Source organism: Typopeltis vanoorti, chromosome 5, assembly GCF_054136105.1.
Source record: "Typopeltis vanoorti isolate ZY-2024b chromosome 5, IOZ_Tvanoo_1.0, whole genome shotgun sequence".
Taxonomy (NCBI): domain Eukaryota; kingdom Metazoa; phylum Arthropoda; class Arachnida; order Uropygi; family Thelyphonidae; genus Typopeltis; species Typopeltis vanoorti.
The window spans coordinates 139,031,953-139,058,782 of record NC_143553.1 but is presented as its reverse complement, the minus strand read 5'-3'; the positions used below and the strand labels follow the sequence as shown (position 1 = coordinate 139,058,782).

General features: G+C 36.7%; 1 protein-coding gene across 1 annotated transcript in view; it reads right to left on the bottom strand.

The window, feature by feature from the left end:
• The window catches only part of LOC150106868 (regulating synaptic membrane exocytosis protein 2-like), an 828,152-nt gene that overhangs the window by 513,024 nt on the left and 288,298 nt on the right, over positions 1–26,830 (bottom strand). Inside the window, exons 8-9 of the mRNA XM_090393494.1 lie at positions 18,975–19,033; positions 823–953 (exon numbers count right to left, since the gene is read on the bottom strand). Of these exons, the coding sequence (XP_090249620.1) occupies positions 823–953; positions 18,975–19,033 (190 nt within the window). The remainder of the gene's footprint in view (positions 1–822; positions 954–18,974; positions 19,034–26,830) is intronic.

Here is a 26,830-nt window from a genome sequence, read left to right as displayed (position 1 = left end):
CTTCAAAATAAATGTGAACAAGTTGCTTCTTGCCCATCCACAGTACTAGTGTACTATAAGTTGACCAACTTCTTGTGGCTTCCTTCCCCCCTCCCCCCAAAAATGAAAAATAAATAAAAGAATGTAACCTTGCAAAATTTGATGGGATAGGAGGAGGTGACATGATTAAACCTATAACTTGTTGAGAAGTACTTATCAAATGGATCCTATGGAATTTTTTTATTATTTTTTTATAAAGGACAGCATTTGGACAGGAGTAAGGATAAGAAACCAAATCTTAAAGTTGCTCAAATGGAGGATGAGAAAAGAAGATGAAAAGTGGGTTTTTGCATGGAAATTGTTGTAGGTGGGAGCATTGTCCAAAAGGCTGGTAAATATTTCAAACAGTGAATTATTCTGGGGTACTGTATGAGTTTTTTAGTCCCAGATAACTTCAAATAATGAGTCTCTTGAGTCCATGAAGGCTCAGTAATTATGATAAGAAGTAAATAGGCATGATTCATATAATGGACTTTGATGAAGTCATAATCTGAAATGTGTGCTGTTGACCAAATGTTAATATAGCTCATAAAATTAGCTCATAATGATCTCCAGTAGTGAAAGTCTCGATTGTCAAATTAAATCAATAAAATAGGTTCAGAGTAGCATTGTGCAAAAAATATGCCTAAAAATGGAATAGAATACAATGCAGATTTAGACAAACAGCTGGAAAAGTTAAAATAATAGATCTGAAACTTGATAAAATAAAATCAATTGTCTAATTTTTTTTTTCTCTGAACTTATTTTCATATAACAAAGTTTATAAAACAGCAAAAATTTTACCTTCTGTCTGGTAACAGGAACATTTTAATATATGGATTTCGGGCTTGGTGGTTCTGTGTTGCGGACAGTTCTACTGCACAAACAATAGTTAACACTAACTGAAGGGCTTGAGCATCATACCATAATTTCACCTATATATACAAAGAAATACATTCATGAACAAAACATAATGGTATCATATTTGAACATTTATGATGATAACAGTTCTTGTGTGAATTCTTATAATATTCTTACCAGAAAGATTGAATGGATGATATTCAATAAGTAGCTAATAATAACACTGTCAAATCAAAATAATTGGATAAGAAATCATCAAAATGATTGAAATAATACATCAAAATATTTTGATCATCATCATCATCAAATTCATTATGTGTATATTGAGGGGATAAACAAGATATTATGATAATACTACATCATTACTAACTCCAAATCTGTTATCTGTCAGGACTCCAATATTGTCAGATCTCATATTTTGGTCTTCTAAGGCACTTCTTACCGTAACAAACTACCCAGATCTTCGTCTTCCTCCGGTTCTTTTTTTTCTGCCATCTATGGAACAAATAATTTTTTTTGATAACCTTTCCTCTCCCATTCTTGAGATCCTTCTCCCATCTGTACCATACTTTCTTGGCCAATGACTACAATTCCTACAAAATAGATAAAATACTACATAGCGCAATTACTTCTCCCTCCTCTAATTCCCAGGAATTAGAGGAGGGAGAAGTAATTGCGCTATGTAGTATTTACCATATGACATAGGAATAGGAATGGTAACAACATTACCATTCCTATTCCAGAGGTATATCTGAAAAGATAGCCAAAGTACTAATAAAAGATTGAAAAACATGCTAACAAGCAAAGATAAGGAAGTTATTATCAACTTTATAAGGCTATGATTCAGCCTCATCTTGACTACTGTGCACAGATTTGATCACCTGGGTTTCTTGGGCACCAAGAGGTGGTCGAAAAGATTCAGAGATGAATGACCAAGATAATGAGAGGTCTGTGGAATACTCCCTATGATAGGTTGAAGGTTTGTGGGCTACAAAGTTTAGTTGATAGGTGGAAAAGAGAGGACATGATATAAACTTTTAAAATTGATGCAAGTGAAATTTTTCAATATATGACAAATAGTCAGAGAACTAGTGGCCATCCATAGAAGTTGTGCAAGAGTGTGGTTAGTAAGCGTGTGCAGACCAGATTTTTTGTGTGGAAAGTGGTGAGTGATTGTAATGGATTGCCAGAATTGGCTGTGAATTCCCTGATGGTGAATGAATTCAAGGAGACATATGATAGGATTTGTGTGTATGATGGATGATTTGGGTCTCCCACGATGAATCTCCAATCTCGATGGATTTGCTGTAAATAATAATAATAATAATAAGATAGCCAAAGTATCAATAAAACATGGCCACATTCAAACCTCATGTTAAATTAGCAACTCTGATCCACTCTGCTAAGGATGAACTTCACTCTCTAGCACACCTTTTGGAAAATTATGGAGACAACTACTGTGTTTGAGTAAAACTTTAGTTTAATATAAACCAAAATCCACATTCAATGTTTCGACCTTTATATCAAGTTCATCTTCTGGAGCATGTATACTATATACAGAAAAACAAGCTGCAGTACAATCTACATGGTTTGTTAAAGTTACTGACCAACCGTTACAACAATTATTGGCCTGACCTCTGGTGAAAAAAAAAAACTTACTACATCAATGCTAGAGTCCTATTATTAATATTATCTATTGGTTGCAGGGGCGCGCTGGCCATATGTGCAATGTGTGTGACACACACAGGTGTCAGGATAGTAAAGGTGCCAAAGAGAAGGAAATACTTTAAAAAAAAACGTTTTTTTAAAGTGATTTTTTGATTGGAGGGGAGGGGGATAGGGGCGCCAACTAAAGTTTTGCACACAGGTGCCGGACACTACTGGCGTGCTACAGGGTATAGGGGCGCCAACTAAAGTTTTGCACACAGGCACCAGACACTACTGGCGCGCCCCTGATTGGTTGTAAAATTACATTGGGAGCAACAACAAATCTATATATGTATGAGTATACATATAAACCTTATACAATTATGTATATTATAAATATGCATTTAATTATACATATAAACATAAACATACAAACATATAAACAAATGATTATACATATAAACATATATAAAGATTATACATATATACATACAAACACCATGATTATACATATATATTCTAACCAGTTGGTATGGGATGGTTTCCAATACTAGCTGAAGGTTGCCTAGAGTCCTGAAGTATGCTGGATACTAAATATTAAGTAGGCTGAATGTGTGCCATCCAGATTCTTGGAATTTTCATGCCACCATTATTGTTGATATTTGGGTGGTTTATCAGAATTTCTCAGGCTTCCTTAAATTTTCTTTCACACCAGGTTTTTGAATGGTGTAAAGAGCAGGTACTTTTCCAGTCGATTTGGTGTAAGGTGTTGAGAGAGTGATCTGAGAGGCCTGCTTCACCAAAATGGTATTTAATGTATCTTATGTGTTTCCTTTCTTATAAGCTTACACGGTGATCCGAATGCATTTTTGAAAATTATGGAGACAACTACCGTGTTTGAATAAAAACTTTAGTTTAATATAACTAAAATCTACATTAGACGTTTAGACCTTTATGTCAAGGTCATCTTCTGGAGCATACAACTATACACAGAAAACAAGCTACACTACAATGAAACTGGTTTGTTAAAGACACTGACTAACTACTACAATAATTGCTGGCCTGACCTCTGGTGAAAAAAAATAAATAAATAAATAAAATAAAAAAAAATATATATATATATATATTACAAAAAAAAAAATTATACATCAATGCTAGAGTCCTATTATTAGTGTTATCTGTTGGTTGTAGAAATACATATATTAACATCATGTATATTCCAGCCAGTTGGTATGGAATGGTTTCTATTACTAGCTAAAGATTGGCTAGAGTCCTGACTTATGCTGGATCTTATATATTAGGTAGGCTGGATGTGTGCCATCCAAATCCTTGGAATTTTCATGCCATCTTTGTTGTTGATATTTGGGTGGTTTATCAGGATTTTGCAGGCTTCCTTAAATTTCCTTTCGTACTAGGTTTTTGTGCGGTGTAAAGAGCAGGTGCTTTTCCAGTTGATTTGGTGTAAGGTTGAGTGCATGGTCTGAGAGGCTTGCTTCACCATAAAGGTTATATTTAATGTGTCTAATGTGTTCTTTCTTGCGTATAGGGATTGTCCGTCCTGTTTCACCAATGTACGGTAAGTTACAGGTGCAGCGGATGCAACAGACTCCAGAATGTGCTAATGGGGGGAGAGGATCCTTAGAGGAGTTGAATATGGTTTTAAGTTTAGTGGGTGGTTTAAAGGTGGCATTGAGATTATAATGTTGTAAGATTCTGTTGATTTTTTCTGATAACCGTTTAATGTATAGGATGGATATGGTTTTACTGTAATCTAGATTCGTTTTTGTTGTTGTTTTATGGAGTATTTTTATGGAATTTTATGTAATTTTATGGAATATAGATTTTAGTTATATCAAACTGAAGTTTTTATTCAAACACAGTAGTTGTCTCCATAATTTTCAAAAATGCATGTCTTATGTGTTCTTTCTTATGTATGGGGATTGTACATCCTGTTTCACCAATGTATGATAAGTTACAGATGCAGTGGATGCAATAAACTCCAGGATGTGCTAATGAAAGGAGAGGATCCTTAGAGGAGTTAAATATTTTTTTAAGTTTTGTAGGTGGTTTAAAGGTGGTATTGAAATTATACTGGTGTAGGATTCTGTTGATTTTTTCTGATAACCCCTTTAATGTATGGGATGGCTATGGTTTTACTGTAATCTAGATTATTTTTTAATGATGTTTTATGAAGTACTTTATTAACAGTATTTTTGTTATAACCATTATTTATAAAAGTGTCACTGATGATTTTTAGTTCCTGTTTCAGAGCTTGCTGGTTAGAGCAAATTGTTATAGCTCTGTTTTTAAGGGTGTTAATGACTCCATATTTTTGTGATGGGTGGTGGTATGAATTAGCATGTATATATTGGTCAGTGTGTGTCGGTTTGTGGTAGACCATGAAGGATAGATTACCTGAAGGAAGACGTGCGACCAGTGTGTCTAGGAACGGGAGCGAGTTCTGATTTTCAATTTTGATCGTAAATTGTATGCGTGCATGTTGTTTGTTCAGGTGGCTAAGGAATGTGTTTAACATTTGTCGCCCATGTAGCCAGATGATGAACACATCATCAATGTATCTAAGCCACACTGTGGTTTTAGAGTGGAGGAATCAAGAGCACTTTGATCAAAAGTTTCCATATAGAAGTCAGTGATTGGGGGGGGGGGTAGTGGTGAGCCCATGGGCTCACCACTATCCCACTCACCATTTTTTTCGCCAGAGGTCAGGCCAATAATTGTTGTAATGATTGGTCAGTAACTTTAACAAACCATGTAGATTGTAGTGCAGCTTGTTTTTCTGTATATAGTATATATGCTCCAGAAGATGAGCTTGATATAAAGGTCGAAACGTCGCATGTGGATTTTGGTTTATATTAAACTAAAGTTTTACTCAAACACGGTAGTTGTCTCCATAATTTTCCAAAATGTATTCGGATCACAGTGTAAGCCTAAAAGAAAGGACTAGCATACCTTGGAGTGTATAAAGTTCCTTGTGACTGTCAATTGGCCTACTATGGGAAAACAGGAAGATCTGTTAACATTCACCTGGAAGAACATAAAAAATACATTAGCTATGATTATTATGGCAAAGACCATGCCTTGGACACCACTTCAAACAGGATTAGATGGAAAAAACTAATGTGCTATTTAGAAGTTGTTACAGATCCGAAAGATTATTTTTAGAGTCATTCATGGCTATGAAGAATTCTCCTAACCTGAACCAGTATGGTTGCATTAATATGCAAAAAATTTGGGAGACTGTTATTATCTTATAAGCAACTCCTACATAGATGTAATTTTTTTTTTTTTACAACATTAGAGGGAGCCAAATTAGGACTTTAGATCTTTTGTCCATTACAACTGCATTGTTTTACTTACTCACTGTTGCATATACATGGTGTGTTGTGCTCTGAAGATGCTGATCTGAAATTCAGCAAAATAAAACATCTTTGTTATAAAATAGTTCATTTGGTGTTGTCAATATCATTAAAAATAAGTCATGAATAACCTTCATCACCTAAGCTTATGACTTTCCTCTCCCATTCTATTAACTATAATATCAAAGATTAGAACTACTCACATATTCCTGATTGCTAGCAATCTCAAGTTTGTTCCTAATATCATAATTTTTAATATGGTTCTCCCACAATGCAATCTATTTGCAAATTGTTGTTACAATTTGCAGAATTCTCATACTTGTAATCTCCAGTCTTTGATCAAATGTTTTATTTCTAATCCAGCTCTCAGATCAAGTTACCATTGGTTTGAACAGTGTCTCGTATACACAGTTTAGTGTTTTAACTAAATTTAGATGAATTAAAAAAATTTAGTCTTTAACTTTCATCAGACTCCCCATTATACCAGCTTTGCTAATTTTGTTTATTTCCATACTTGAGAGCCTCCGTAGCTCAGTCAGTATAGATGAGCCCTTTGGTTGGAAAGACATGGGTTTGATTCCAGTCAGTGACGTGAGGAACCTTTATCTGGTCTCTGGTCTTGGGCATGGACAGCAGGGTTTTCCCCCCAGTTTATCTGGGGTTTTTCATCCTGCAAGCAGGCAAACCGGCCCTGTGAACACACACACACACACACACACACATGGATATAGTCAGGAATACTTAAGACAATCCCTCCAGCCATAGGTCTGAATTGTCAGCTATGCCAGTCCTGAGCCCAGATAAAAATAGGGGATTAAGGTGTGCCATACCTCCCTGTAAAAGAGGCTCATGGCCATTGAATCACCATACGAAATGAATGAATGAATCTGATCTCTTTTGACTAAAGGTGAGTTAGCTGGTCTCATATGGAGGTAGGGTGTTTTTTCACCCAAAAAACTCGGGTTTTTCATCCCTGAGAACAGACAAACTGGCCCAGTGAACACACATGGATTACAGTCATGAATATGTCCCAGCCATATGCCAGTCCTAAGCCCGGATAAAATTGGGGGGGGGGGCAAGGGCAATGCCTACAAAGTCACAGTCAGCAATGACTGAAAGGGAAAATGATTCAGTCATTTCCATACTTTATGTTCAATTATAAGACTGGTGATTATGACACACTCAGGAATCATCTTGGAACAGCACCATTGCTTGAGAAGCTACAAGGAAAGAATGTCAGTAGTGCTTGGCAAGTGGTCAGAGATTACTTGCAGCTAGCAGTATGAGCCTGCATATCCCAGGTCAGGAGAATAAATCAAGTTGGAATTAAGTGGATAGGGATATAAAGCAAGAGCTGCAAATAAAGAATGTGGAGGAAATATAAAGAAAAAGTGATCAGCATACTCATGAGCAGTACAAAGTGCAAGCAAGAGTGGTGACTAGTATGGTAAGAAAGACCAAATCAGACTATAAGAGATTATTAGTCAAACAGGCCAAAGTAAACCCAAAAGAGTTTTTTTGTTATGTAGCAAGTAAGAGGTAAAATGATTATGGTAGTCATTTTACCTCTATGGAAAGACTTTAAACAATGCTTGTGGTAGGACAATGACTAAATCAAAAGAAATAGTTGAGTTTCTAGGTAATCATTTTGCAAAGGCGTGTCATCCAGGTGATGATTTTACAGTTGCTGATGTTACAGAAATATCAACATTGAGGTAAATGAACAGGAATTGTTCAGCATATTAAAAAAAATATGAATGTGAACACAGCAGTTGTTGGAGAAGCTTGTGAAAACTAGGATCCAGAATTGGGTTGACATCAGTGGTATCATCTTTAATGGACAGCATGAATTTCCTAAAGGGAGGTGTTTTAGTAATCTACTTACTTCTTACAATAAGGTTGTAGCTTCATTGGACAAAGAAGATGGATACACAATAGTATACTAAGATTTTGCAAAGCTTTTAATAGATTTCTGCATGATATGTTGATAGTCAAACTAGAGCAGATGAAGTTGGACATTCGACTTCTGCATTGAATTGGAGAGTGGCTATCTGATAAGTATGAGCAAGTTTTGTATGGGGACACAATATTCCAGAAAAGGAAACTCACTAGTGGTGTGTATCAGGGATCTATTTTAGTGTCAGTGCTATTTTTCCTGTATGTTAATGATATTGGGGAAGATTTGGATGGGTATATTCAATTGTTTGCAGATGATGCAAGGTTGGGATTAACTATGAAGAGTATAGGGGATGTTCTGGCCTTAAAAGAAGAATTGAATAAATTGAGTGAATTGGTACGGGAATGAGGATACCAGTTCAATGTTGAGAAATGTAAGGTTTTAAAATTTCGAAAACAATGATGGGATGTGGAATTTGCACTTGGTGGGTGATGTTGGAGATGTGGGGCCAGCCAGGCTGGCCGAGTGGTTAGCATATCCACTCTCCAGCCAAAAGGCTGTGGGTTCAAATCCCACCATGAGCATGGATGTTTGTGATTGTCTTTAGAAATACTAGTGGTGGTAGTTGGCGGTAGATGGCATTGGTATAGTTGTGTCAGTTGGTGGAATGAGTGGCGGAGGCAAAGCTGTAGAGTGGTTACCCCTCCCTCGATGAGCCTTTGGACTCCCTGGAGGTGTGTAATAATAATAATAATAATAATAATAATATTGTTGGAGATGGAAGAAATAATAGATCTTGAGGTGATAGTGGATAAGTATCTATAATTTAGAGGACACATTGCCAAAATTGTGAGGACAACACAACGTATTCTGGGAATGATGTAAATGACACTAAACTTGTAGAAGTAAAGAGATTCTTGTTCCATTGTATAAGGCCTTGATTAGGCTACATATCAACTACTGTGCACATATTTGGTCACCTGTGTTTCAAAAGGATGACGAGATTTGGAAAGGGTCCAGAGGTGATTGACTAAGGTAGTTTCTGATCTCTGGAATACTGAATATGAAGAAAGTTGACAAGATGCAATTTGCAGTCTAGTGGATAGGAGGAAGAGAGGAAACGTGATAGAGACATACTAGTTGGTAAGGGGTTGTTATAGGATCAACATCGAAGAGGTTTTTCATAAAATGGTGGGAGATCTAGGTGACCAAGAGGTTATCCCTGTAAGCTGTATAAGGAGAGTGTGAGCAAGAGAGTGAGAAGCAGATGTTCTGCATGGATAGTTGTGGATGATTGGAATGCCTTGCTTGAGAGTGTGGTCTGCAGAGAATTTGAATGTGTTTAAGGCAAGGTATGATGAACTGTGTATGTGCGACAAATGGACCTCCTACATGAATCTTTCACTTCATTGGGTCTTGAAATAATAATGATAATAATATATATCTGCATTGTAGTTCTCTTCTAGAGAATTGTATAGCAGCACAACATCATCTGCATAAAGTTGAATATCTCCAGTTTTAATATCAGAACTTATGATATTTTTCCTGATATCCACACAGATGATGAATTTCAGTGAAGATAATGTGTGCCCTTGCCTCACACCTGATTTAACATCAAATCATTTTTCTGTACCTACTTCAATTCTCACTACTGACTTACAACTTAAATACAGACTATGTACTGTTCAACATATTATCCTATTTATACCATATAACTGTAGTATTTTGATCAGTTTTTCTCTTGGTATATTTCCATATGCCTTTTCCTTGTTATATTCTCATGATTTTTCAGCTATTTGTCTTCAAGAGAAAATCTAATCCTGACAACATCTGACTATTAAATTATTTAAGGAATTTACAACGTATTCTGTTCTTGGACCACTACTATTTAATTTGTTCATTAATGATATAGGAAAGGATCTGAGAGGAACTGTTCTTTTGTTTGCTGATGATGCAAAGTTGGGTAGAGCAATAGTGAATGCACATGATGTCAAAATTTTGCAGGATGATTTGGATAGATTGGAGGACTGGGCTAAAGAGAATGGATGTCAATTTAATGTGGCAAAGTGTAAGGTTATGCATTTTGGGCTGAAAAGATTAGCAGCAGTATACCACATTGGTGGAACTGTACTGCAGGAGATTGATGAGGCTAGGGATTTGGGAGTGTTGGTGATAAGGAGTTGAAGTTTAGGGGGCACATTGCAAAAGTGGCTAAATCAGCCCATCAAATCACTTGGTTACTGAAGAATACTTTGACGAGCAGAGACAAGCAAGTTATTGTTAATCTTTCTCGAGCCTTGATAAAACCTCATCTTGACTACTGTGCCCAGATCTGGGTGCCAGGGTTTCTTCTTGATGGGGAGGAGGTGGAGAGGAACCAGAGGCGAGTGACTAAGATGATAGCAAGTCTATGCCATGACCCTTATGAGAACAGGTTGAAGATTTGTGGGTTGCAGAAATTGGTTGATAGGTGGAAAAGGGGTGATATGATTGAGAGATTCAAAAGTAATGAAGGGTTTCTATAAGATTAATTCAGAGGATATTTTTCAGAACAGGACTGGTGGTGGGAGGACTAGGGGCCATCCATGGAAACTGGGCAAGAGTGTGGTTAGCAAGGGTGTTAGAACTAGGTTTTTTACTTGGAGAGTGGTGAATGAGTGAATAAGTTGCCAGAGTCTGTTGTGGGTGCCATGACTGTGAATGAGTTCAAGGCAAAGTATGATAGATACTGTGTGGATGTTGAATAGTTGTTCTGTTCTTGACATGATGTTTAGGGCCTCCCCGATGAGTCTAAAGATTCCTTGGAGCTGCCTGCAATAATAATAATAATAATAATAATAAAAATAATACTGGAATATTAATTAAAAGAAACTTTAATAAATACCTCCTATATTTCGGCAATGTCACATTGCCATCTTCATGGGAACATACAACTATGACATGTGCACACAGGCACTACAAAAAGCAAATGAGGCAGAAGAGAGAAACTACTGTTGTTCCTAGAGTCCTAATGGTGTCCCCCTAGTGGGCTATATTGGGTTGTCTTGGCTGTTGGGCTGATGTTCTCATGATGTAAGCTTCCCAAATTTGGGGCAGTCTCATACACCCAAATTTGTTGAGGTTTGGAAAGTTTTTTAGAGCTGAGGCTGATTCTATAAACAATCTTTCATATTTAAACTTGCTACAGTGTATTAATATGGCTTTCTTCCAACATATTCTGTAACGGGTATCCAGAGCATGGTGTGCAAACCCAGAGTGGCTATACTGGTGAAACCAGATGTAGTCTTTGTGTTCTGAAATCCTGACATTTGCTCTCCCCTGTTTAGCCAAAGTAGGACAGTTGAAAGTTGCAATGGACCTGGTATACCCCAGATAGGGGAAGGGGAAGTAGTTGTTCTTTGGTGGAGCAGATAAGGGATGCCAATTTTTTATATGGTTTGTAACAAGAAGTCAGGTCGTATTTTTTTTAAGATTTTGGTTATTTTTTCAGAGGTGCCCTGGGTATAGGGAATGGTGATGGATTTAGTGTAATATTTGTTATGGATGGGGGGGGGGCTTGTGGTTAACTGGTTTTAATATTTTTTGGATTTTTGGGGGATTGTAGCCATTGGCTAAGAAAGTATTAAGGATGTGGTTAGGGCATTGTCATCTGAACAGATTAATTTTGCCCTGTTATATAGTGTTTTTATAACCCCATATTGTGAGGGGGGAGGGATTGCTGGTGAATGTATCTGCCTGTATGCCGAAATATAGGAGGTTTTTATTAAAGTTAAAATTAAAGAACCTGACAACGTCTATTTGGTCTGAATACAGCTTATTCTTCTCCAAGTTTCTATTCTGCAATTTTCTTAACCTTTTCTCAAGTATGCTTGATTTAGTCTTACAAAAAGCACTGAGTATGGAAATTCATCTATAATTCTCACATTCGGTTTTATTTCCCTTCTTATAGGTGGATACTATGAGAGCTCTACTCCAGTCATCTGAAATTCAACCCTCTGCAAGGTATTGAATGTCATCAAAGAAAGGAATGGAAGGTACTAACAGAAGAAATCAAAATCAAAATCAAATGGAAAGAATACTATGAGGAACTATACAGTAGAAAGAATAATAAAAATTTGGAGGAGTTCTCTCATCAGGAATGTTTTGATTTGGAACCTGCTCCACTTAAGCATGAGGTTGAAAGAGCAGTTAAACAGATTAATAGCAATAAAGTCCCAGGTGTAGATGGAATCCCAGCAGAGTTAATTAAGATGACACTGTCTCATGATCCTGTCTCCCATATCCTTGATTATAAGGATATGGGAGACAGGATCATGGCCTAGAGACTGGAAGAAGTTGGTTTTCATACTACTATATAAGCATGGAGATATGAAGGATTGCAAGTACTATAGAACTATTTGCTTAATATCTCATGCAAGCAAACTTTTATTAAAAATCATTCTAAATAGGATTGGAGCCAAAGTTAAGGATGAGATGCCTGAGGAATAAGCAGGTTTTAGGAAAGGTAAGGGTACTAGAGATTCAGATCCTTTGCTTTGGACAGATCATAGAAAAGCATAAAGTATTTAGACTCCCTATGGTAATGTGTTTCATAGACTACTCTAAATATTTGACTGTGTTCAATATGTGAAACTGTGAGAAGTAATGAAAAGAATGGGTTTTCCTCAACATGCTATCAGGTTTTAAGCTTACTTGTACAGTGATCAAGTTAGTATCTATGCTGCTCAAGACAGGAATTAGGATAGGTGGTAGATTGATCAGTAATCTGAGGAAGAACTAGGGCAAATTCTTCACAATCCTAGCAAGACAAAGATTATGGCTCTGAAAGGAAATACAAACAGGGAAGTTCCTGAGAAACAAGTGTACCTTAATAGAAAAAGAATTGAGAAAGTCAGCAAGTTCAAGTACCTGGGAATCCATTATTAATGTGAAGAATTGTTATTCACAGATGTCAGAGGAAGATTAGGAATGGCTAAAAGAGTCAGTAAGAGACTTGTCTAAAATCTGGAAGAGTAGATCTATCTCGATGGGAACAAAGTTGAGGATTTTGGATGCAGCTGTTTTTTCCAACAGTGACTTATGGATGTGAAACTTGGAACCTAAAGAAGTCTGATAGGAAAAGGATAGCTGCTTTTGAGATGTGATGTTACAGAAGGCTGTTGACGATATCATATACTGAAAGGCAGACAAACAGATAGGTGCTACAAAGGATCAGTAGAACTTTAAGGTTCCTTAAGGATATTGACAGAAGAAAGATGACATACTTTAGACACACTGAAAGGATGGAAGGAGGACTTCCCAAAACAGTAATAGAAGGTAAAGTTCCTGGGAAAAGAGGAAGGGGTAGACCATCAATGAGATGGATGGATGGATGGATGGTGTGTCTGGAGTGACTGATCTTCAGAGAGTTGAAGCCTGCAGAAAAGCATACAATAGGACCACGTAGTGAGGACTGGCGTGTGGCACATCAACAAGAATTTGAATAACCATACAGCATCTGTTGATGTCCAATGAATAAATGGATGGATGACCAGGTCTCCTAACTTATGTAGTGTAGACACACTGTAAAACTTTTATGCCTCCATACTTGAGAATTTCTGTTTGAATAGCATCTATTCCAGCTGTCTCTCTACATTTCAATTTTTGATGGCTTTTTCTACTTCAAAAATTGATATGTATTAGTGATTATTTTGCCTTGACTGTTTCTTACCATCATGGTATCACTGCTTGTTTCAATTAGCAATCTTTCAAGTAATTACTCCAGACATCTAGAATATGATTATCTTCAGTTTACATGTCACATTTATCTTCTCTCATTCCTTTTACAGTACTCTTTACTCCATTTCTAAGCTTTTTCAACAGCTTCCATAATATTGCGTACCTTCCTAATATTTATTATTTATTTTCTATATTCTAATAATTCTACAAGAATTATTTTCTATATTCTTACCAAAATCTTCCCATTAATTTTGTTTAGCTAATTTCACACACTGCTTTGCTTTGTTACATTTTTCTTTGTATTCCCTCAGAGCGCATGCTGACTTCACTTGTCAGCATGTGCTCTGATGTTCTGATATGCTTAATGGAAAGCACAATAAGTCTAATTGTCCAATAACCCATTCTGATATTTGTCCACATCAGTATACTTGCTATTGCCTGCCATTCAAGAAGATTATCCTTGAAATTAGGATTTGATACTATAGATACCTATCTTTTCCCTCATTATTTGCCTGAATATATCTTGTATTTGTTCCTTAGAAGAATTTCATCTGTTAATATTATTATTATTATTATTATAATCCCTCTTATACAAGTCTTATCTGCCATCAAACATACTCCATGCATCTATAAACTTGCATCCATTTCTTCTACATAGCCTGCACATGAAATCATTTGCTATCATTGCCTTCCTTCTAATTCAGTACTATCATATCTAGGTAGCAAGATTTTTACTCTCTGACTTTTCTTTCTATATCAGTTTGTTTATTACATAAAACTGCAGAAGAATCAGTAACTCCTAATACCAAGATGTTTAATTTAAGTCTCAACTCTGAGAAGGTAATAAGGAAATGAAAAGAGGACAAAATAGTACCATTGCTAAAAAGGAGGCACCAAGACAGAAGTAACAAATTAAGGTATTGGATAAGTTAATAAAAGGCAGAATTCAGAAATGGGTGTACAGGAATATGATAGTTTGGGCCAGCATGGTTTTGTGAAGGGTAGTCCTTGCCTAAGTAATAAGACATTTTACAGAATTCCACATGGAACTCAGTTATAATTCATTATCATTCAGAGTTATCATTCCATTGTATAAGACTCTGATCAGACCACACTTAGACTATTGTTCTCAGATTTGGTCCCCAGGATTTGAAGGGAATAAATTAACTGTGGAAAGGGTACAAAGGCAGATAACAAAGATGGTTTCAGGATTGTACAATGTTAGTTATGAGGATCAGCTGAGGGGATGTGGACTGCAGAGTTTGGTGGATAGAAGAAGGAGAGGTGATATGATTGAGACTTCTAAACTGTTGAGAATGGTTACGTGGTTGACACTGGGGAGTTCTTTCGCTTGGTTGAACAGTGGGAAGGAGTGACGACAAGGAGGCCATCCCTGGAAGTTATGAAAGGAAACTGTGAGCAAGGGGGTGAGGAATGGTTTCTTTGCATGAAGGGTGGTTGAACCATGGAATGCATTGCCTAATAGAGTGGAGAATGAGAATGGTCAATGAGTTTAAGGAGTGGTATGATAGACTATGTGTTTCCTAAGAGGGACCTCCCACCATAAGTCTTGATAGACTTTGTGTTTCTTAGGAAGGATGAGTCTTTTGACTCCATGGAGGCCTGAATAATAATAATAATAATAAAAATTGAAGCAAATGGAGATAGATATGAAGCTGGTAGTATGGATGTGAGAGTATCTGACCCTGATCCCCCCCCCTCCTGTTTCCTCATCTGTCTTGTGTTCCTTCTCTCTCTCTCTCTCTATATATATATATATATATTCATCCTAACATTCTTCTTGTTACCAACCAAATCATTTGTGCCTACCACTACCAACTCTTTTGCTAACTTACACCTTATGCACCTTCTCATTAACTATGCTTTTAACAATTGAATCCCTTTTCCATAGTTACTCTTGGATCATTCATCACCACCTTGATATTGCTATCTTTTATTCCAGTCTTCCTCACATTTCACTCTACAATCACTTAATCTCTATCTCCATTATTCTATTTGATCACAATATAACTCTATTTGATCACAAAAGAAACGAAGAAATTATGAATAATTTCTTCGTTTATTTGATGACTTCTAAGGCCTCATCTTCACCAACTCTGCATTTCATCATCATCATGCATGTCAAGATTTTAGGCCTAGCGTGGCCTGTTCCAGCCTTAGAAGTCATCATTGAATCTTTTAAGAGGACATCCTGGTTTTCTTTTTACTAATGGCTTGTACTTTAAGGCTTGTTTTGGTAATCTTTCTGTTTTCATTCTTTGAATGTGTTCCATCCATTTATGCTATTTTTTAATTTTTTCTATTACTGGTTCTTGGTTTAATTCTTTCATAATTTCTTTGTTTCTTTTGTGATCAAATAGAGTATACTTTGCAGTTTTTCTCATAAACTTCATTTCTGCTGTTATTAATCGTTGTTTGGCTTTTTGTTTTATTGTCCAGATTTCACTTCCATACAATAAGACAATGTATTGTATATAATGTGTTGTATACTTTTAGTCCGGTTTGTTTTTGAACTAGGTTTGGTTTAAATACAGAGTTAATTATACCTGTTATTTTTAAATATTTTGCAATTTTTAGGTTTATATCGTTTTCATTTTCATATGTGATCATACATCCTAGGTAGTTAAATGAATTCACCTATTCTAAGATCTTGTTATCTATTACTATTTTAGTTCTTACTGGATCTTGTCCTTTAAAGGCCATAGTTTTTGATTTTTCTGTTGATATTATTATACCATAATCTTTGGCTATCTCATTTAGATCTAAAATAGCTTGCTGTAAGTTATAACTCTGCATTTGTGTCCTGAATTACTTTATCACTGCCATTTGCTGTGTCTACTTGGTCAAATGCACTTTCGTCTTTGTTGCTTTAACGCTTGCTATCTGACATTCAGTTGGACTATTCTTCACATAGTGTACGTTATTGTTGCCTTCAACAACCTCATTTAAACTCTCTTTCACATTTATTTCCTATCATTTACTCCTTCAACTCCATTCTCTACACCACTCTTGATTTCTCACCTTTCAGAATTAACTTCCATCGCTTCACTTTCCTGCTTCTGGCAAGTCTCAGAGGTGCTTCATGATCCAGAAATATCTGGATATCATGAACTCTGAGATTTATATACAATGATATTCATGGACTTAGCAAAGGTATTTGATAGATTCACAAGAGTTTGATGTACAAGCTGCAGAAGATGGGAATTGTTAAGAAATTGGCTAGATAGCTAGGGTACAATCTCTATGAACAATGCCAGCAAGTTTTGTGTGATGGGCAGTGTCTCAAAACAGGAAGATAATGAGTGGTGTGCCCTAGGATTCTGTTCTTGGATGCCTGCTATTTTATTTTTTAATGCTATTTCACTTTGAACTGACTGGGATCTTCGATAGTGATAATGTTAGCAAATGATACAAACTTCAGGAGAACTATAAGAAACTCTGCTGATATTAATTCTTCTCTTTTGGAAGATTTGAACAGACTTTTAGCTTGATCAAATAAGTGGAATTATAGTTCTAATATAGCTAAGTGCAAGGTGTCAGTTGCACATTGGAGTATATAAGTATATAAGAGATCAGTGGGATTATAAAAAGGCCAGAAGGTGAAAGAAAAATAAATAGAGGCCATCCATTTAATAACATTTGCAGGTCTGTGGAATGAACCTTATGAGAACAGGTTGAGGATTTGTGGGTTGCAGAAATTGGTTGATAGGTGGAGGAGGGGAGATATGATTGAGACATTCAAATTACTGAAGGGTTTCTATTAAATTAATTCAGAAGATATTTTTGAGAAAGGGCTGGTGGTGGGAGGACTAGGGGACATCCATGGAAGCTGGGCAAGAGTGTGGTTCGTAAAGGTGTTAGAGCTGGGTTCTTTACTTTTAGAGTGGTGAATGAGTGGAATAAGCTGCCAGAGTCTGTAGTGGGTGTTGTGACAGTGAATGAGTTTAAGGCAAGGTATGATAGATACTGTGTGAATGTCGAATAGTTGTGATGAACATGATTTGGGGCCTCCCTCGATGAGTCTAAGGACTCCCTGGAGTTGCCCGTAATAATAATAATAATAATATTATAAGGCTGTGCACCATATTGATGGCAATGTGTTAAAAGAAATGAATGAGATTTATGATCTGAGGGTGATGGCTGACAGACTGAAGTTTAGAGCAGTGTTTCCCAAACTTCTGGATGTCAGGGCCCCCTTTGTAAAAATTAAAATATTTCACGATCCCTTCAAAAAAAAATTGTAATATAGAACATATATTATTATAATATTTATTGTAATTATATTCAATACAAAACATACACAGCAAATATTGCAAAAATCAAATGCAAATATTACATTTTTAGCGTCTTATGTACACATTTGACATGGCATATTATCTCATATTTTTAAATACATAGATTGTTATTGTACATTTGCAGTACAAGCACATGAAATGTAAAATGATTAATAATAAAGAAATAATTAAAAACATAAAAGAAGTTTAATAACAATTTAATGTGATGGATGTGTTTCAATACTGCTACACAAAAAGGCAATATCAAGTGAAATGTTTGAAACTGCAATTCTTAGATTTCTGCTTTGAAATGAAACTTATATGAATAAGCATATATTTACTAATATTCATTAAGTGCTGAAATATGCAGGAAGCAAAATTTGTGAACCCGCACCAATGTGTGATTTTTTTCCATTAAAATATAAAAAATAACAAAAAAGAAATAATAAATAATAAAAATTAAATACTTTTCTTTTAAGATTAAAAAAAATCTACTTAGTCTTAAAACATTTTCAATTTGTTTTGATTATTTGATGGCCCCGTCAACAAAACCTACAGCCCCCGAGGGTGCTGCTGCCCACAGTTTGGGAAGCGCTGGTTTAGAGCATACCTTGCAGTGTAGCAAAGACTGCACACTGCATTATCACTAGGATAAGAACATCACAAATAAGGATAAAGAGGTGACTGTGCTTGCATAGGTCAGACCACATGTGGACTACCAAGTTCAGATTTGGTCACCTAGTTTTCATTGTGATAAATAAACATGGAGAAGGTCCTGGTTACTTGTCACTGGACGTTCTCCATTTTTCCATATCACAATGAAAACTAGGTGACCAAATCTGGATCTGGAATGCTGGCTATGGGAAGAGATTAAGGGAATATAAATTGCAGAGTTTAGTGGATAGGTGGAAGAGAGGCGATAGAGGCATTTAAGTTAATGATTGGATTTTATCAGATTAATACAGTGGGATTATAAAAAGGCCGGAAGGTGAAAGGAAAAGAAATAGAGGCCATCCATAGAAGTTGTGTAAAGGTTGATGTGATAATAATAATAATATTCATAAATACTCATAACATTGAGTTTTGCATTTATAAAATTCAGTTTCATCCAAATTTAAAGAAAAGTTTTCTAAAGCATTTTCACCTACAACAATAACATACCTGTATTCTTCCACCAACTGCTGATCCATGTCTTCTTAATCTTCCAATGTCTGGAGAACCTACAAAAGAAATAACAGAGACTTTATGTGAAAATCACAAAAGAGCTATTCAACAATTCCATGACAAAAAAAAAAAAAAAAAAAAAAAAAAAAAAAAAAATCATCATTTGCATTTTTTTTTGAGAATGTACATACATAACTATAGCTCCTCACTTCATCTCTACAGTTTGTAATTCAATTAGCACATAATGAAACTTAACAAATAAATGCACCCATCTTTACATATGCGTTTGCAAGTGGTCAGACTTTTATACAGTACAACATCATTTGAGAAAACAGTAAATAATACATTACTCCTTTATATGATGTGTTAAAGCCAATTTAATAAAGACAAATGAATAGATGGTTTACAGCACTATTCTTTGTAAAGCCGCAAGTGCCATTATATCATTCTTTGCTAGCAGAAAAAGTCGAAAATTAAAACCATACCGAATCAGTATATTACATGTCTCTGTTAATATGAGGGAGGTCTGAAAAGTTCTCGGACTTGACCATAGATGGCAACACTATCTGCAAGATTTTTTTTCCAAGTTGGTACATCTGTCATAACCATCTATGTGAAATTGCAAGTCATTCTATCAAATAGTTTGTTTTATACAGCTGGCTGAAGCAAAAGTGTTGTCTGAATCCCTTGAAATTGATAAAATTAAGTATCGTGCGGTTATAAAATTCTTTGTAATAGAAGGTTTAATGCCAAAAGAAATTCATTTGAATTCATAAAAGTTTATGAGCACTCTTCTCCTTCATTTTCGACAATTAAGAAATGGGCTGCTGAGTTTAAACATGGCATTACCAGCCTTGAAGTTGATCTATGTGAAGGACGTCCAAAAAGTATAACAACACCAGAAATCATTGATCAAGTGCACGATATGGCACTGGATGACCAATACATGTTCATGAAACTGCTGAGACTACAGGCATTTCAGAATTGCAAATGAAAATGCTTTGTGCAAGATGGGTGCCGGGCTTGCTCACAGCGGATCAAAAACACACTCACATGAAAATCTCTGAATAGTGCTTGGAGTGTTTTGACAAGAATAAAACTGATTTTGTGCATCGATTTATTACTATGGATGAGACTTGGATTCACCATTACACACCAGAATCCAAACAGCAGGCAAAGCAGTGGATAGAAGCCTGTTGTTCAGTGCCAAAGAAGACAAAGTCGGTTCCATCAGCAGGAAAGGTCATGTCATCAGTGTTTTGGGATGCTAAAAGCATTTTGTTTATTAATTATCTGGAAAAGGGTAAGAGAATAACCAGGAAATATTATTCCAATCTTTTAACCAGACTAGATGAAAAAATTTTGTGAGAAAAGACCCGGTTTGCAGAAGAAAAAATCATCTTTCATCAGGACAATGCACTTGCCTGCAAAGGTGTTTTGGCAATGGGAAAATTAAGGGATCTGCACTATGAATTGTTGAAGCAACCACCCTATTCCCCAGATTTGGCTCCCTCTGACTTCTCTCTCTTCCTAAAATTAAAACTCTTCCTCGTTGGTCAGCATTTTTCTTCGAATCAAGAGGTGATTGCAGCTGTAGAGGGGTATTTTGCAGAGAACCTAGTCTTAAGGGATTAAGTTGAAAAATAAAAATAATTTTGAAATTATAAATTCGTTTTTTCATTGTTAGGTCGAGAACCTTTCAGACCACCTTCGTAAATGTGCTGGTATGCTGTGCTGTTGTGTACTGTCCCAAAAATTCTAAAAAAAAAAGCATTGGTTTTATACAACCTGAAACTGAAGACCATCTATGAGATCTAGATATAGAAATCGAATTTTTATTTTATTTTTTTCATATGAGAGACTCCCCACACAAAAAATCTCGAAATCTATAACATAATGACATGACAGTATGGGCAAGTGACTGGAGAGACTAGAAAGAAATCTCTTATGTTTCTTGAATAGTTGGAGGTTGTGTTCAGTGGAGAAAATGTCATTGGGGCAGAAGTATACGGAATGAATGAAGAAGATGAGAAGTTGGTTAGTTGAGTTTGGAGCTTATGACTATGCGGATGTTGACAAGCAGCAAATATTCATGTTTGTACATGATTAGAGGGAATTGGAGGGGTGGTGACGAGTTCAGTGGAACAGAGTCAATAGAAATACCTATAGAAAAGACATAATGCAGAGTGTTTATAGGAAAGTGATTGGAGAGAGAGTAAGTCAATCAGAGAGAGAGAGAGAGAGAGAGAGAGGTCATTTACTAATCAAATAGGTCTCTTCCAGACAATCAAGCATTCTGAGGGAAGATATGGGACCATGATATGAGAACATTCCCCTGTCCACCCTGAGCCTCCTTATTTCCCTGTTCCATCTTGCACATACATTCTCTCATTCTCTATATTCGTTGCACTCACTTCCTCATTCATAACCACCTCTTCAATCTCTCCTGTCTTATTCTCCGCATAATGCAGTGTTTATGGAAAAGTGATTGGAGAGAGAGAGAGAGAGAGAGAGAGTGAGTCAATCAGAGAGAGAATAGAGAGGTCATTTATTAATCAAATAGGTCTCTTCCAGACAATCAAGCATTCTGAGGGAAGATATGGGACCATGATATGAGAACATTCCCCTGTCCACATTGAGCCTCCTCATTTCACAGTCCATCATGCACACACATTCTTTCATTCTCTATATTCGTGCCACTCACTTCCTCATTCATAACCACCTTTTCAATCTCTCCTGTCTTATTTTCCCGCTCTTTCACATCGCTCCTCACTTGATCAGCTTTATTATCTGTACTCACTTCTCTACCTTCCAGCAGTCTCTCCAAGCGATTCACTCAAATGCAGTCCATCACTCTTATATAGTTCATTTCGTCCTTTAAACTCATTCCAAACATTAATAAATTGCACTCATTTCTCCTCACACATTTCAGCTAACATATCATTCATAATCCTTGCTCTCCACCTCATCTCACCACTGTCATACCTAGACAGCATGCTTACTACCTTTGTTTATTATTATTATGCATGGATATTATTATTATTATTATTACCCCAAGACCTCATGGAGTCAAAGACTCATCTGGGAGGTCCATTTATCACAAACACACATATCTCATCATACTGGGCCTTAAACACACTCAAACTCCTTGCAGACACCACACTCTCAGGCAAGGCATTCCAATCATTCACAACTCTGCTCGAAAAAAACCTGCCTCTCACTCCCCTACTCACACCCTCTTTATACAGTTTCTAGGGATGACATCTGGTTCTCCCCTGATCTCCCACTATTCTCTGTAGAACTTCTCCACTATTGATCTTATAACAACTCATTACCAATTGTAGGTTTTTAATCATATCTCCCCTCTTCATCCTGTCCACCAGACTCTGCAAATTACATCTTCTCAATCTATCCTCATACTCGACATTCCAGAAGGCAGAAACTACCTTAGTCAGTCTCCTGTGGACCCTTTCCAACCATCTCTTCATCCTTCTGAAAACCCGGTGACCAAATCCATGTGTAGCCTAATCAAAGCCTTATACAAAGGAACAAGAATCTCCCTACTTCTACAAGTCAGTGTCCTCCGCATCATTCTCAGAAGCCTTTGTGTTGTCTTCACAATTTTGGTGATGTGTCCCCTAAATTTTAGATCCTTATCCACTATCACCCCCAGATCTCTTATTTTCTCTACCTCCAACAATATATTCTCACCAATCATAAATTCTGCATCCCATCTTTGTTTTCCAAATTTTAAAACCTTACATTTTGCAACATTGAACTCACATCCCCATTTCTGTGCCCAATTACTCAATTTATTCAAGTCTTCTTGCAAGGCCACAACATCTTCACTACTCTTTATGGTTCCTTCCAACTTTGCATCATCTGCAAACAACTGAATATCTCCATCCAAATCTTCGCCGATATCATTAATATATAAGTTAAATAGTAATGGCCCTAAAACAGACCCCTGAGGCACCCCACTAGTGACTTTCCTTTTCCTGGATATCGCACCCCCATACACAACTTGTTGATACCTATCAGATAGCCAGTCTCCAATCCAAGGCACTAATCTAATATCCAACCCCATCTGCTTTAGTTTCACTGTCAACTTATCATGAGGTACTCTATCAAAAGCTTTTGCAAAATCCACGTACATTACTGTGTATCCTTCTCCTTTCTCCAAGGAAGCAGTCACTTTATTGTAATAAGTAAGTAGATTAATAAAACATGACCTCCCTTTAGCAAATCCATGCTGCCCATCAAAGATTATATCATTGTTGTCTACCCAACTATGGATCCTAGTTCTCACAAGCTTCTCCAAAAACTTATCCACAACACCTGACACACGGATAGGCATATAGTTTGATGATTGAGTTCGATCAACTCCTTTATGAAGTGGCACAATCTTGCCCTCCTTCCACTCCTTGGAAACTTGACCAAGTGCAAGACTCGTATTAAAAAAATAAGTCAAGGCAGGTGTCAACTCTCACACTTTCCTTCAGAATACGTGGTGATATATTATCAAGTCCCACAGCCTTATTTACATCTAGTTTACTCAACTCCCCAAACACCTCTTGCTCACTTACAGTCAGTCTCTCCTCCCCATCATCAACTGCTCTCAATCTCTCCATGGAATCACATTCACAAGATTAAAAGATCTTCATGAACTGCTCATTAAGTATCTCCACCACACCTTCTGTCTTTATACCATTCTATCCAATGAATGTCATCCTTCCATAATCATTCTTTCTTTTGCTGGCTACATATCGAAAGAACTCTCTAGGATTCTTTTTGGTTTCATTAGCTAACTGCTGTTCATACCTCTCTTTAGCTACTCTCACTAACCAAGTCACCCTCCTTGCCTGGTCTTTGTAGACCTCATGAAATTGGTTATTTCCACTTCTCTTATGCTGCCTCCACAATGCCCTTTTTCTCTGTATCGCATGCTTGATCTCTTTATTCATCCATCTCACACATACCTTATTTAACCTTCTCACCCTTGGAATACATTTAGACATTGCGTCTACTAGATAGTTTTTGAAAATACCCCAAGCTGCACTGATCTCTTTTCCAAAAACTCCTCATTCCATGTTACACCCGCAAGCTGTCTCCTGAGCTCTTCATAATCACCTTCCCTTGTAGTTTCACATATACCCTTTTCTCAGAGGGGTCCTTGCACTGCTGGCAACCACCCAGGTTGGTCATGAGTGACCACAGTGACCATGAGGTCACTCTCACCAATTGGTGGATGATTTGACACCTCATTTATAATTACATCCTCTGATGAGATTAGCAAATCCAAGACCCTTAATCCTCGTGTGCCCTCTGTTACATACTGTCTGAGGTAGTTATCCCTCAAAAACTCAAGAAACTCATTTTCTTTACTTCCAGTTGCTATCTCATCATTGCAGTCTATATTGCCATAATTAAAATCACCCATATTGATCACCCTTTTCTTATTTGCTTGGCTAATTTGACTATACATTTCACTATCACCACCATCCACATTACAAGGTCTATAACAACATCCCACCAAGTATTTGATTCCATTCACCTCTATCACATTCGATATTGCCTCAAAACCACTGGCACACTATTTCCGTCTTGCATCTCTACTTTGTATGGACATAACTCTTTCTCTATCATCAATAGCACTCTCCCTCCCTTTTTACCCCTTCTAACCTCATGAAACACATCATACCCTTCCATCTCTATTCCTGTCAGGATGTCATCCTCTTCCAACCATGTCTCACTTATTCCGACAATCTTTGGGTGAACAGACTCAATTAGTGCAACCATTTCATCTGCCTTGTTTCTTATACTTCTAGCATTGGTATACAAACACAACAGCTCATTCCTGGATCTACAGTTAGTTCCACTGATACCACTCACTCGATGTGATCTCTCCATGCTAGACTGGGGCCATTTTCCCTTCTGCTTCTTCATTTTAGAACCCTTTTCAATTCCAACTGTTTCCTCTTGATCCCTGGACATCCCATTCCTTTCCTGCCTACACATACTCTCACCTCCTCTTGTAGCATCCACCCTGTTTCCCTGCTCCTCTTGCACACCCATTCTCTCATTTTCTATACTCATACCACTCACTTCCCCATTGATATCCACTTCTTCAATCTCTCCTGTCTTACTCTCCTGCTCTTCCACATCACTCCCCTCTCGATCTGATTCATTCTCTCTATTCACTTCTCTACCTTCCAGCAGCAGCAGTCTCTCCAAGCATCTCACACCATAACCACTCAAATGCAGCCCATCGTTCCCATATCCAATCTGACATACTCTTTGTTCTCAGTCAAATCATTCATACCTATTAAAACTACCAACTCTTTTGCTCACTTCCTTCTCATATCCAATGCCTCAATTCTACCCATTCTACCACCAGAAAACTATACCTTGTGCACCCTCACGTCCAGCACAACTTTAATAATTTAGTCGCCACTCACGGGTCTTTTATTATCTCTTTTATAGCAATCATTTTCACTCTCCCATTGAATCATTGATATACAGGTTAAATAATACAGGTCCTAGTAACTGAGCTGTGGTAACATGTACATGTACCTGTCTGCTACATTAACACCACTCCCTCGTATACATCTCTCTGATATCTATCAGACAGACAATCTCCAATCCAGTTCACTACCCTGACATCTAAACCCATGAGCTCTACCTTAAATATCGGCATATCATATGGCACCCTGTCAAATACATTCGTAAAATCCAAAAAAATAGAAGTATATATCTTTCCTTCATCAATCACTCTTGTTACTTGATTATGAAAGGCAACCAGATTACTAAAACACAAGTGCCACTTAATAAATCCATGCTGACTCTCACAGATAACATTACCCTCATCCGCACAATGCTGTATATGATCTTCCACTAATTTCTCCAAAATCTTAACAACTACTGAAGAAATATAAACTGGTCTATAGTTTGGCACTTCCATTCTACTACCATCCTTTAGCAATGGCACTATCCTGCCCTACTTCCACTCCTTAGACACCTTTCGTGAATTTCATTATTTCATTGAAAAACCAAGTCAACAGAGCTGTCAGTGATTCACACATTCTCTCAAAACCCATAGCAACTTTCCATTCAGTCCCATTGCTTTAATTACATTCAGAGTACTCAGTATTTGAAACACATTCTCCTCTTGCACCTCTTCTAAACAATGAATCCTCCCCACCTCTCTAATATTAAAGCCTTCTTCTCCAGGATGAAACAGAATGATTATTAAACAACTCTGCTATGTCCTCTGCATCAGTCACTGAGCTACCATCTTTGTCTAACAATGTCATTCTTAGATAATTATTCCTCCTCCTACTGGCCACATATAGGACATTCTTATTCATTGGTCCATGTAAAACCACAACTTAAATATTCATCCAAATATTGTCTATTAATTTTTCTTATTTTACTACGTATGATGCTATCTTCTGTATGAGATGTATTTCCGCAACATTATTACTACTTATAGTTGTACTTACCCCATCATTAATCTTTGCCTCAGAATCATATTTTCATTTAATAATAAATTTATCCATTGTATAAATGGATCAGAGAGATCAAATAAACATTAAAAATTGACTGTGCGATATTACGATGTTAGACAACACACATCATTGAATGACTGTAAAAGAGATGCTCCTTCCAGTCTCTCTTGCAAACACGTGACCTATAAAAGATATTCTATTGGTTTAGACATCATAGAAGTCTTCAGTTGTTAGGACCAGAGTAGCCAATTACACTCAGAACTGTCATGTGACATCTTTCGCTAGCAGAACACTTGTAACCAGTTCACAGAACACAAGTGTTCCTGGAAACACCATTTAAGAACC